The sequence below is a fragment of the Parasteatoda tepidariorum genome, chromosome 3, assembly GCF_982258835.1.
Source record: "Parasteatoda tepidariorum strain Cologne lab strain chromosome 3, Ptep-v5.0, whole genome shotgun sequence".
Taxonomy (NCBI): domain Eukaryota; kingdom Metazoa; phylum Arthropoda; class Arachnida; order Araneae; family Theridiidae; genus Parasteatoda; species Parasteatoda tepidariorum.
The window spans coordinates 91,913,341-91,927,979 of NC_141757.1; the positions used below are offsets into that span (position 1 = coordinate 91,913,341).

A 14,639-nucleotide genomic window follows, 5' to 3' on the forward strand; every position below is an offset into this window, starting at 1 on the left:
TCAAATTTTGTACTTTTCCATGTAAAATGAGATACTTTAAAATGATGTAAAACATTTTATACCTTACAATTAAAAAAAATTTCGACTACTTTTAAATGAAATATTAAAAAATATTAAGTATTTACTAAATTTATTTTTTGCAAGGAATTATCTCTGGATAGATGAATTTTATAATTGTGTGCAAAAATCCTTCAATTTACTTAAAATTTGTCGAAATAAGCAAAAAATAAAATTAGGGGATCCAGACTTTGAATTACTCTCCTAACCAAACTATTAAGACCTTATTTCCCAGATTGCGGCTACCCCCTTTTCCCCTTTTATTGGGGGGGAAGCATAAATCTAAATCTGCAGGGGGGAAAGGTATGTTTATTTAGAGAAAGTAAATTTTTGTGTCTGATTTCATAACTTAAAATATCGTCTTTACTAATTAATAGCATATTTGAAATCACCCCCTTGAACAATTAAAAAAAGTCACAGAACGCGCAGATCTGATCATTAGATCAAAAATTATTCAGGGTGGCCAGTTTTTTTTTTTTTTTTCAGCGCAGATCTGATCATTAGATCAAAAATTATTCAGGGTGGCCAGTTTTTTTTTTTTTTTTTTTTTCACACTGTTCAAAAAAAATGAGCAAGTATCCTTCAGAAATATAGAAATTTGACAAATTAAGTATGAACAATTATGAATAATGAAATATATTTAAAAAACAAAAAAATTATTTAAAATACTGATTACAGACATGACTTACAGAATCAGACAATGATTGCTTCTTAATAGACGGGGGCTGTCTGTTAGCTAAACTGCCTTTGTTTGCCAATTCAGCCTTCGCTTTAGCTGCACTTGTATCAAGTAGCTCAGTATGAGGAACCGCTGTATCAAATAAAATTTCACGGTCTGGTCGTCTTTCTAATGTGGCACGTTTATCACAATACTCATCATCCGGACTAAATGGAGACTGCAATTCACTATCTGATGTTTCACTATCAGACAGATCAAAGCACTGAACTTCTAAAAAAATAATCAATCCTTTTGAGTTCAGTTGTAAATTTTATTTTAGTAATTATTAAAAATATACAGATAAAATATTGTTTCTTTAAACTGGATATTTTTTTTCAATAACGTTTAAATAGTTTGCTAAATATGGCTGTATTCCTTAGCCTACCTCAGCCTGCATCTCTTCTTGTTAGTATTAAAAGGCAGTTGCAATTTTTATTTCACACTAATTACACAAAAGTGAATATTATTGTACTTCTATTCTGATTAAACATAATTTCAATTACCACAGAATAATTTTTGTACAATTCTCATTTATGCCTTATTTTTAATATGATTCCTAATAGTCAAACTTTTGAAAGCAAAAACAAAGATCATTAATGACAAAAAATAAAATATCATTTCTAAAAGTTAAGAGTAGTATAAAAAAAGAAAAATATTATAGAATAAGCATAAGGGTTATTCTAAACTAGTATACTGAAATAAGTTATTTAATGGGCTTTTTTTTTCCTTCCTTAAAAAATATTTCTTAGAATTCAAAATTTAACATCCTATATCAAAAGAATCACATTTGAATATAAATGCAACTATGTTACAGAGTGGATGATAAGAGACCTGAACTTAACATTCGGAAAAAAAAAACATTATAAAACATAAGTTAAGAACATTAATTTCAAAAAATTATTACAAAAAATTTTTTAAACATATATAAAAAAAATTCTCACAATTTCCATTAATAAAAATAGTAGAATAAAATTGGTTGCAAAAATAAAAAAAAGATGGACAATATCTTATTTTTTGAAGAACATGTCATGCTATAGTTATCATAAAATTATTTCAAAATCAAAGAAAAAATTAGTTTTTTTCTAACTAAAAATGTCTTACTGTGACGAGGTAATAACCTCAAAATAATACATATAATAAGTCCTTTAGAATAATCATTAAATATACTAAAGACTACAATTCTAATCCAAAGTCATTTGAAAATTTTACTAAATTTCCCACAGAATAATTGGGTTGCCTTGCATATTTTTTTTCCCTTTTTTGATGTAAAATATAATCTATTAAAATTAAACAAAAGTTTAATGTAACAAGAAAAACATATTAAACTACTATTGTGACAAATTTTCAAGTCATCGTCAAAATAATAATATTAAAAATACAAAATTTGTAAGTTCTTAACAAATTAAAAATTACTAGCCCTCCTACGACAAATTTTTTTAGGGAAATCAATTTTTATGTTTAAATAAGAAATATAATACCAAAAAGTTTATATGGAAGAAAACTTAATTATTTCTAGTATTGATACAGAAAAGTGAAAAGCTTCTTACTTACAATCTTCACCCCTTATTTTCATAAGGCAACCATGAACTTCGAAAGAAAGTGACTTTTATTTTTATCACATATCAATCGTGCCCCTTTTTTTCTCTTCTTGCCAGCTTACTATTAAAATCAACATTTACTAATATCCCTAACATTAAAACTGTTTGTGTATTTCATTTTATTTTCTCTCTGCAAAAACTTGAGGCAGTTTTGAAAAAGTACAATTATGTTATTAAAATTTAGACTCTGTTGATCAAACAATCCTGTTGTAGGCGTTTTTGCCCTTTCCAAAATGCAAAGCAATGTCATACAGCCTACAATCTATATGCAAAAACAGTCTACTCTAGATACATACTTTAAATCAACAAAGTTGTTCAAAACAAACAAAAAAAGAGGTTAATATGTCTATTTCATTTTAATTGCTATTTCAACATTAAATATATGTATTTGGTTGTAACAAGGATTTCATCTACTTTTCAGAATTGTTGATAGAACAGACTTATACTATACATTAAAAATATCTCTCGATGTTTTAATTCCTATTATCGCTTTATGGTTACGCAATACTACAAGATCATATTACTTGCACTACAATGAAAATACTATAGTGGGGAGAAAAATACAATACAGCAGAACAAGGAAGGAAAGATTAATTATAAAGTGAAAAGAGAAAACTAAAAAATTTACTTAAAAATTTAGGTGGACTGACAAGATTTCTACATGGTGGAGTGATCTGTTTTAAAGGCGTATTATAAGGAAGACCAGTTGGAAAACCTGCTTGCTTTTGAGTCTCCACAAGAGTCTGTTCAAGCAATATTACCTGAAAAATATTTTAAATTTCTTTTAAAATTTAACTACAAATTTATAATTAAAAAAAAGATCATTTAATATCTAAAAACAGAAACAAAGCAGTAAGATCTTATTCCATGAAAAATTATAATAAATAAAAATTCTAGCGCGACAGAAGTAAATAACTAAAGTAAGCTTTATTACAATAAAACACAACTAAATCATCACTTTAAATATTTTAAAAGTAAAATAAACTATCTACATAATAAATAAGTAAATCATTTTAAATTGAATTAAGTGTCATTATAAAAATGTATATATTATTGATTATAATTGTAAGCAATGTAATTCATACCCTGTCCTTTAGAGCTTTTACCAAAGCATTATATTCTTGATCTTTCTCCTGCAGTTGTTGAACATGATACTCTTGCCACTGAATAAGCTCTTTTTCTCTGCAAAAATAATTAATAAGCACTGAGCAGGTCGAGTATACAAATTATTAATACCTTCAAAACAAACTTTTATTTTCTGGGGGGAATAGACCTTAACAACTAGAATGTTTCAAAATAAAGAGGAAAAACAATTTTTATTCAAATGAATCAGTATAAAAATAAATTTTCCAAGTCAAAGACTTAAGCACTAAATAGGGAGGAAACAAATGATGTTTTTTTAACAATTCTTTCTGAAAAAATTATCAGAACTAAATAAATCACTCTACTCCCTCTCATAAAATAATAAAATAATTAATACATTAATAAAATCTATAAGCAAAATTAGAATTTAATTAAAAAAAGCCAAGTCATTGCATATTTAATAAAATCTATAAAAAAAAAACACAGCTAAAGTGGATACTCAACAAGAAGGTCACAAATATTTTTAAAAAAGAAAAGAAAAACCTTTACTGATCTTAGCATAAAAAGTATATGTTTATTTTTATGAATGCTAATAGTGAATGCTATGTGTTTAATCATAAAAAAAATTAACAAATATAAATTAAAAATTCCAACAAAAAAATAATCTTAAAAAATTCTGTAGACTTTACCTTTTTTGAAACTCTTTTATATATTTCTTGGCTCTGCTGTATTTCTTTTCAAGTGTTGAATATTTGCATTGTAATGCATCTAAGTCACTTTTGTTTTGCAACAGCTCTTGTTCAACATTCTGTAAGCTAAGACTTAGTTCTTCAACTTGACATTGAGCCATGTCTAACCATTTTATGTAGTCACACTCCATGTGTTCCATTGCTTGTAGCTTTAACAAAAAAGTATTTAAGAATATTAAATTTCAAAAACTTTAATGGCAACTAATACCCTAGAAGTTTCTCAGATCTTAGGAAAATTCATTGCAAGAAAACAAATGAAAAAATGACTTAAAAGTGTTGAACAGCAATCAAATCCAAAACAATGAAAACCTTCAGAGAATACAATATAATTCTTATTTATTTATGTGTTAGTTCACTTTCAGATCATAATTCTCCAAAAGACTCAAAAACACTCTTGAAATTTTTATTATTTAAAATTCTCAGATTTTCTTTAAAACCCCAAATCACTACAAACCTATAAGTCAGATATCATATAATCACCTTTCAATGTGAGTGTTCTTTAACAAAGATTTAAGCAGCAAACAAATTTGCTTGAGTTACCCAGCACTTAAAAACCTAACCATGTGAAAACATTGTTACTATAGCAAGAAAAATATTTCGCAAAAGCATAAAACTGACAAATCTGAAAATTGTATTATACAGTAGTTAATTAGCAAAGAAATAATTACTAGATGTAATATATAATTTTAACTTAAAAATGTAACTGTATTTGTGACTGCATTTTTAATTTTTTTTTTGTCTAGTTAAATTTTTATTAACCTTGAATAGAACTTCGATAATCAGAAACAAAAATGTAGATTTGTAACTCAAATGAAAAATATATCTAATAGATATGCCTTTTTGTAATGCAGTTTATGTAGTTCAATCTTACCTTTTCATTAGCCTTTTTCAGTTCATTTTCTGTAATCACACTAGCAAAATGGGCCTAAAAAGTTAATATTACTGAATCAGTATGATAAAATAATATAACTGATATTAAATTATAATGAGAGAAACTATTTTTTTAACAAAATTAATTTTGAAAGGAACATAAAAATTTTATTTTGCACATAAAAAAAAATTTATTAAATCAACACATTTAAGGGGACATTTCATTTTTCCTAAAACACAATAAAGAGAGTACTAAATGAATTACAAAAATTACACTCTAAAGCAGTGGTGCGCAAACTTTTTTCGAAAGCGACCCCTTTTGTAAAGAGAAAATTTTTGGCGACCCCTAGAGATAAATGTTCACAAATACGATGTAAATTTCGCGCATTTCTTTAGTTTCAACGAATAAAAACATCATCATATTTGACTCATATTAGTTTTATTTATAATTTTAAGAAAATACTTTTTGTATAACACAAAAATCAGTAAATTGCCCTTTAATGAGATGTATGTGTTGTTTTTATTCAGTTCAGTTTGCCAGAGACTAAGCTTATTCTTAAAAGCTTGAATTTTACTAGCTGCAGTTATGACAGTTGAATTCTCACCCTGCAAGCTCAAATTTAAGTCGTTAAGTTTTTTGAAAATATCAACTAAATAGCTCAGCTTCCCTAGCCAAACTTCATTGATATAATAACTTGCCAATCTATGTTTCTTTTCGATTTAAAACATGTATACTTCATTTCTCAAATAAAATATCCGTCGTAGTATTTTCCCACGTGAAAGTCATCTGACTTCGGTGTGTAACAGTAATCTCTCATACGTTGAGCCCATCTCATTACAAAGTATTGAAAAGAGACGGCTGTTGCATGTAATGTAGTTAATTGAACTGACAGCGTTACGTTGTGCAACTCTTCATCCATATCTTTTGCAACAAGAGCTTGCCGATGAATCATACAGTGGTTAAATACCATATGAGGCGCCACCTTCTGAATCGGTAGTCTCGTCCAGTTGTAAAGTAAATACAGATTAATTTTGTATGCGTTTTATGACTTCTGACTCGATATTTCGTGATATTTCGGAAATCCGCCGAGACACGGTATCTCTTGATAATGGTATTGTTTTTAGTTAATTTCCATATTTATCGCCATGCATAATTGATGTCATCTTAGTTGCTGCAGGAAGGATAAGGGATGCTCCAATTGTATGGGGTTTCATTGTTTTTCCTATTGGATTAGAAACTTCTAAAAAAGTACGTAATGCTTTCTGAGGTATTGTTGTAAATTTCTTTAAATGTGCACTTTGAATTTTCAGATTTTCAGCTCGTCATTGAAAAAAATCGGCATGTTTATTTTGAAGTTCTTTATGTTTAGTTTCCAGGTGCCTTTTTAATTTAGCTGGTTTCATTCTCTCATTTGCTAACTTTACGCTGCAAATGACACATATCGGGCGTTCTTCATCATCAACAACACAAAATGTAAAACCATACTTAGTAAATTCCTCATTGTATTTTCTTTTTTTTTTTAGATCGGGCATTTAGTTCAGTATTTTGCGACTCCTCATCAGTATTTGTTCGTTTGTTAGCTGAAGATGTACCTGGTGTACGTATTACCCATTTATCCATAATTAAGATAGGGGTCGAATTATTTAAACTAAAACAAATAATATATAAAATTTTATCATTTTTTTTCGAGAAATTCAATAAAATTATCAGAGATCTTTCTCTAATGATAGTACTTACCTGATAACAAAGAGTAGCAAAGCCCGATAAAAATATAAAAATTCAAATTTACATTGTGTGGTTAAGTATTACTTCAATACTTATTAAATAAATGAGCAAGATCTAGCATCTCGCAAACACATTTAATGACAACCTAACGAGATACACAAACACAAACTAAAACTAAACATAAATGCAAACTGAAACTAAATCTAAACAGTTAATACACAGTCACAGTTAATCTGGCTGACGCCACATACACAACGTCACATGATAAAACTTGAGGATAAACTAAACCAATTGCAGGCCAACTGCTACATGCTACAACTTCATGCGAACACTTCACGTCTTCACTCTGACTATCAGTTACACCGCGTACCTCGCCATCTGATTGGCTGATCACGGAAGCGAATTTTTTCCCTTTCCCTGCGTTTAACGTCTAGTCAAATAGGCGCTTTTCAGTAAAACTGGCGAATTACAGCGAAGAGGGCGCTATCTAACGGAGTGAAAAACTTGCATCTTCACACTTTACATACATTACGCATTACTGTCAAAGAAAGAGTGGACAGCATGAAATTGCAATTAAACAGTGAGTGAAGGCGCTTCACTCTTTATATGTACACTGTATGGTATGCAGCATGCAGGGATAGTGCATTTCATAAAAATTTGGCGACCCCCAAAAAGCTTCTGGCGACCCCCACAGGGGTCGCGACCCCTAGTTTGCGCACCACTGCTCTAAAGCACTTAATTTACTAAACTTACCAAGCTAATATACTAAACTTATAAAGTCTAACTTATAAGAATTAAACTTATTAAGTTAAAAAATAAGTGTGATGAGGGGTTCATCATAAATTCTGTAAGAAGCAAACAGCTGTATAACTAATATTATTTTTTAACAAAGTAGCTAATAAGCACTAGTAAGCATCCAATACTATTTTTTAACAAAATCAATTTTAAACATAAAAATTTTATTTTGAACATAAAAAAATTTAATAAAATCAATATATTTAATGGGCCATTTTGTTTTTCTTAATAACACAATAAAGAGAGTACTAAATGAATCACTAAATTTACAAAATACAGCACTGAACTTACTAAATTTACCAAGTTTTAGTACTAAACTTATAAAGTCTTACTTTCAAGTACTAAACTTATATAGTCTAAAAAATAAGTGTGATGAGGGGTTCATCATAAGTTCCATAAGTAGCTAATAGTTATATAATGGTAAAATACGACGAAATTGTAAATAGCTAGATAAAATATGAGTATAAACTTAAAATAAGCATTCAGTATAAAAAAATAAAATGAATTTGTAACGAGCGTAACTTTAACCAAAACTGTTTGAGTCACCCCATGAACTCTTCAGTTCGCGGAATGATACAATCAGAATAGGATGTTTAGCTTTTTTCCCATCTTTTAACTTCTCTTTGTAATTTCTCTCTAAAATTTGTTTTTCTTTTTATAAATATTTCAATTAACTTAATTTTTTTTTGTTTAAGTTTTAATTAAATATATTTTGTCTGTTAAAAAAAATTTTAATTAACTGCAGTAGAATTGTTTCTGCTTATTTCTTTTTTCTTCCCCTTTTTTCTTTATTTTCCTTTTTTGTGCCTCTTGAAACTTATGTCACCAAAGCAGGCACAAATTCACATAGAATATCATTTTTTCCAATTTCATCGTAATGAAGACAAAAAATAAAATCATATATATCTCTGAAAAATATCAAAGAGAATTAAACTGTTTCATTCAATGAATACTAAAAAGTATCTTTGAAATGATTTTTAGTGGGATTCCCAATCACCTTGAAAATTAAGTAAAATAATGCTATTTAGCATTACCTCTTTCATCTGATTCGAGCTTGTGAATTAAATAAGAAGTACTTTGAACTTAAAATAAAATCATTAACTAAAAAATGGGAAACCTAGATAGCAGACAAGGATATAATAAATACTTTTGCTTTAAGAAAAGAAATGCAGTGTAGCTGATATCAAATGAAATAAGAGGAAATAGTATTGATAAACTGAAAACAAAATTTATACAATATTATTGAAACATGTCATTCAGAGAACATGCATGATAAAATTCATATGAAATGAGATATGAAGGAATGAGTGTAAAATTAAAATAAGAATGTTTAAAAAATTATATGTACGAAATCAATAAATAAATTTCTATACAGTAAAAAAAATACATTAATCGAACATGATTAAAAAATATATCAATTTTACAAATGGAAAAGATATGTTTCCTTCGTCTTTTTTTCTTTTAATTAAGGTTTAGTGTAATGAAGAATTTCCTGTAAAATATATGATAAAACTAACATAAAGGGGGAAATGAAAGTTGAGCATTAAATTAAGTGCTACATGTATATCTTTCCTTGCATACAACATTTTATCTTGTTGATATTTTTTCTTTATATTTATCTAAACATAAATATAGACACAAAACTTTTAATACAAACAATAAAGCACTATTTTTTAGAAAGATATCACTCACAGAAAACATTTTTTTTTAAAATTGAAGTAACATTAAATTAAAGACTTGAGATTATTAAAAATCGAAGAAACAAAAATAACTCCTCACTAAAATCAATAAAAGTATAAATTCTCAATAATAAATTGTGCAGTGAAACTAAAAACTATACTCACTCTATTATCAAAAGCAAAGTCACTACTGGGCCGTTCAGTTTCTCTTTCACGGTCAGCTACCAGAGATTGAGAAATCAACTGTGCTATTTCACTTTGAACTCCATCTTTTTCACGTCCAATAACAAATCTGCAAAAGATAAAAAGAAATTTAAACTGAATAAAACTTAAAAGAGACATCAATTACATTAGTTTCTAACAAAAAAGAGGCAAAAAGTGATATAAGGTAAAACTAGAAATTTTAAAAGCATTTATCTCCTTTTTTTTCCTTTTTCTTTTTTTTTGGGGGGGGGGCATAAAAGTAGAATTTTAATAATGCAATTGCTCTTATTTAAATCTTTCACTAAATAATTATAGATAAGTTCATACACAAATATTTTCCATTCATTAAGAATGAGTCTGAAGAAATTGATAAAACATACAAAAGCATTACTTACTTATATTTAATAAATGTTTTGACTATAATTGACTAAAAAAAACCTAACCAATACCTTCAGAAAAAACTAAATAGCTAATACATGCCTCAGCAACACGTTTTTTTTTTTTTGTCAAAATAAATAAAGTACACAAGAAAAGTTTTTAGGTAAATAAAAAAATATTTATTGTGGTTGCATAAGGAGGCTGTATAACTTGGTTATCTTTCTTTAAATGCTGTTGGATGCCATAGTTTGTCAAATAATTCTCATACATCCTGGAAGGAAGTGTCTACAGAAATATTATATTTAACGATACTTTTAACAATCAAAATAAAACCCTTTTTGTTCCACCCCCACACCAAAAAAATCCAATTTTTTTTCTTATTTACCACTTGTAAATAATTAATGTATAAGAGGGGGAAAAAAATTTCATGATGTGATTGGGATAGCTAAACATTTATGCAGCTTTAAAGAGCACACTTAAGAGTTATTGAAAACTAAACGTCAGTGAGAGAGATAAACTATGAATATTAATGAAGATGAGTAAAATATAGAATTTATACATTTAGTACCCAAAATAGCACTGCCTTCCTCAAAGAAAGTCAACCTTCAACCCAAAATTTTTAAAAGGAAGTGATTAAGAGTGAGTCTTTTCACAGTCCATAAAAATTAAATTCTAGATCAGTAAGAAGAGTATATCCTACTTTGGAAAAGGGACTAAAAGAATACTTGGCCACTACTCAGAATTCAACCTATTCGGCTCGTTTGCTGAATATTCGGTTGACCGAATGCTTGGCCAAATATTGGGTAAAGTATTATGTGGAAAAGTATTTTTTGACAGTTATTCTAGATAAGATTAAATAAAAAATTATATAAAATAGTTTGTTTGTTTTTTTTTTATTTTACATAATCAGAAATAATTTTTACACAGATTTATTGAGTTTTAAAATTTTAGAGCTTGCAAATTTACATTCTGGAAGACAAATGGAAAAGGGAAATTTCAAAAATTGAAACTGGAACAGTTTAAACAGAACCTCATGTTTTGTACTTGTTTTGTATTGTTTTAAAAATTATATTCAAGCAGGTCGATTTCCTTGTTTTTTCAAGACTTTTCATTTTATGAATTGAGAAACATTTTTTCCTTTTTTGTTGTTTTTTTGTTTTCATTACGTAGCATTTGAACGGAATGTTTCTGAGATTTTATTCTTTTCTTGTTACTCTTTCCTGTACTGTAAGACAGATAACCAGTAACAAAAAAGCTGTGATTTTCAACGTTTAAGTTATATTTTAAAAAATAAGAACAATTTTTATTTGTTTCTCTTCTGCTTTATTAACTTTTTTATCAGCATTTTCATTGTGACAGCATTTTTATAGAGCATTTCTAATGAATGTTATTCTTTTATCATAACTTCTTCAAAAAAAAAAAGGTAACATGAAAAAGTTAAATTGAGATTTTTAGCATTAATTTTTCGTTTAAAAATTAAGAATGATTTTGTTTTGATTTCTATCTTGTTTTTTCTTTTTTAAAAAATCAATGCTTTTATTAAGATGCATTAATTAAAAGGGTTTCTATTAGACTTAATTTTTTTTTTAAACTTTTTCTTGAGAATACAATAATTAGAAAACTGAGATTCAGCTTCAAAATTTCTTTCGAGAATTAAGATTGATTTCCATTCTTTTTTTTTTTTTTGCTATTTTATATAATCCTTTTTTGTGGACATTTTTATTATAGTGTTGCATTTTGAAAAGTGTTCCAAATAGATTATATTTTTTTTATCATTTTATTTATAATTTGTTTTTTGGAAAACATTTAAGTTTTGTCTTAATTAAAAGGATTTTTGTTTCTATTTCTCTTTTTTTTCAACTTCATTTTTTTTTCATAGTTGTTAGGCAGTTTTTTATTTACTCTAAATATTTTTAATGGTTATAGTTTAACTATTATAGTTTGTTTGTTTTTTACCCAAAACCAACAATATAGCTTTGGTCAAACAATATAGCTATGTTTGATTAATTTTCAACAATGATTACTTATTTATTTCTAAAAAATATTTAGTAATTAACTTTTTTAAAAACAAAATGTTACTATTCGGCCACTTAACCAATTTGGTATATGAACAATTTTTTTTTTTTTTTTGTCAAATATTTGGTATTCTGCCAAATCCCTTACATTCCTATTTTGGAGAAAACATTTCAAGATCAAAAAATAAGAATAGAAATAAAAATTTTAAAAAATATCAACAAAACAAAATGTACCTCACTGGTCCTGAAGTATTTCTTAATACAGTGGCTGCATAAGCTTGAGTTACACCAACAAGGGATTTTCCATCAACTTCTATAATCTGATCATTGACTTTGATTCTTCACAAAATATAAAAGAAATGACAAAAACTTGATTAAACACATGAATTAGAATTTTTAAACTTCAAGAGTAATTTTATTGTAACACTTCTTATCTGCATTTTTTTAAAAAGCAAAACACATTTTATTAGAAAGTTATAATAAGATATTGGCAAAAACTCTTTTGATTATCTCGGGTGACTTGCCAGAAACCACATTTTTTAATTTGACTGACACATGTAATTAACACATAAATCAATTCACATGAAATTTCATTATGCTGTTATCAAACATTCTTATGTGAATTGGTATCCAGTAGAAAGCTTCATTAAATGAAGCACATTTCTAATTAAAACTGACAATACATGCTTAATAAAATAAAAAAAAGTGCCAAAACAATTGATATAAAATAAGAAGTAAATCATATTTTGCATCAGTTTAGCTTGACTGTGTTAAAAGCCTTACAAGTGTTAATCAGTTATTTATGAAGATTGTCTATTTAAATACATGTTGAAATTTGTTAAAATTAAAAGGATTAACAAAAAATAATATAAAAAAAAACCTATTTGGAGTATCTAACATGAAAATTAAAAAAATTTTATATCACTTTCAACTTGATAATAAATATCTGGCATCATTTAGCATCATTTAAGTAGAAATTTGAAACACAATTATCAAAATTTTTATGGTTAAACTCCCTTCACAAATATGAACCTTCCATTAAAAGATTTTTTTGAAAAATAGAATTCATATTTTTAAAATTAAATCTCTTTTCAGCAGACATTGCAGCAAGACTAAAAAATTTTAATACACTTTACAAAACTTATGTCAAGGACATAACCTTTCACATATTTGAGATTTTATTCTGAAATTAGAGCTGCAAGGTGAACTTAGGGTAACTAAACAAAATGAAGTGCTTTCTTTCTATGCTCAATAATATTTAACCAAAGCATTTTTAATGGAAACTACTGTAAGAACATCTTTATGGAAAGTACCTTCCATCTCTATCAGCAGCCCCATTTGGAGTAACTGTTTTCACAAATATACCAAGTTTTTCCACTCCTGCATCAGCTCCAACACCCATTCCAATAATACTTAACCCTAAACCTTCTGGACCTATATAAAAATTAAAAAATCAAAATTTTAGTTTCAAATGAAATGGTTTTATTTAAAAACAAAGATCTACAGTCAAAACAATTTAGTAAATAAAAGAAATAAACATCCTTGACAAGTTGAACCAGTATATTATGTTAAAGTTATGTGACGGATGCAACTTTCAAATATTAAACTTATTAGCAACTGGTTGGTTTGAACAATAAACTGATTAGTATTAAACAATAAACGAAGAGCAATAGAATCTTTTGTAATAGTGCAAAAATCTGATTAGAATAATAATTAGAAGAAATGTAAGAATCTGATTTTAGGAAAAATGACGACATACCTAAACTTTAAAATAAATACCATTTTACTATATATTAATAAAATTAAAAATATTTAAATTAATTAGAATTTTAAGTAATACGACTTTTCTGTAATAAGAACAGACAACCATATCTTAAATTAACAGAATGATTTGTATACAGGATATTTCATAATGACTACCCTAAACAGACATAACAAAACTTCCACAAGAAATCATCTTTATACATCTCCTTCATTTATTCCTTCATTAAGACACTGATATTTTTAAACTATCATTTTAATGTTAAAAAGTCTTCTAGAAGAATTAAGAGTTCAGTCTTCTAGAAATTGTATTGTCTTTCGAACCAGTGAAGCAAACAAAGACAAATTCCAACCCACTTAGAGGAGCTTTTATTCACATTTTAAACAACTGACCTTTACCTATAGCTAGTATATAGTGCTTACTTATCTTTTTCATGCCTAGTGGCATATAAAGAAATCATAATGGTGCAAGTAGAGGATAATATTGTCACAGGGGCAATGAATAACAATAACAGTACAAGAGTCCAATAAAAACAACAAGCAGATTTTTTATACTATTTTAATCTTAAACCTAATATTAGAAAACGTTGCTTAAATGATATTACTACTAATTTAAATTCTCATTGTATTTTTAAAAAATCTGACATTATTTCAATTAAAACTGTTCTTGGTGAAAATTTTTATGAAAAATTGTTAAGCGAATATCCTGAAATAACGAAACCTATTTGCTCAGACCAAATTGTTAAGCATAATGTTGTACATCATATAGAAACTTTTGGTTCACCAGCTTTTGGTAAACCTCGGCGTCTAGCACCCGATAGGCTAAAAATAGCAAAAATGGAATTTCAACATATGTTAGATTTAGGCCACATGCGCCCATCCAAAAGTAATTTTTCATCACCTTTACATTTAGTTCCCAAGAAAAATAGTTTGGACTGGCGTCCAGTAGGTGATTATCGAGCTTTAAACGCTCAAACTGTTAAAGATAAATATCCAATTCCTAATA

The 14,639-nt window shown here is 27.3% G+C and overlaps 1 protein-coding gene across 2 annotated transcripts in view; it reads right to left on the minus strand.

Moving 5' to 3' along the window:
• Positions 1-14,639, minus strand: part of LOC107438342 (uncharacterized) — a 47,208-nt gene that overhangs the window by 13,894 nt on the left and 18,675 nt on the right. For both annotated transcript variants that reach the window (XM_071182974.2, XM_043043602.3), the window contains exons 8-15: positions 13,186-13,306; positions 12,107-12,211; positions 9,441-9,567; positions 5,077-5,130; positions 4,146-4,354; positions 3,459-3,555; positions 3,002-3,134; positions 747-1,006 (exon numbers count right to left, since the gene is read on the minus strand). In XM_071182974.2, coding sequence (XP_071039075.2) covers positions 747-1,006; positions 3,002-3,134; positions 3,459-3,555; positions 4,146-4,354; positions 5,077-5,130; positions 9,441-9,567; positions 12,107-12,211; positions 13,186-13,306 — 1,106 coding nt within the window. The remainder of the gene's footprint in view (positions 1-746; positions 1,007-3,001; positions 3,135-3,458; positions 3,556-4,145; positions 4,355-5,076; positions 5,131-9,440; positions 9,568-12,106; positions 12,212-13,185; positions 13,307-14,639) is intronic.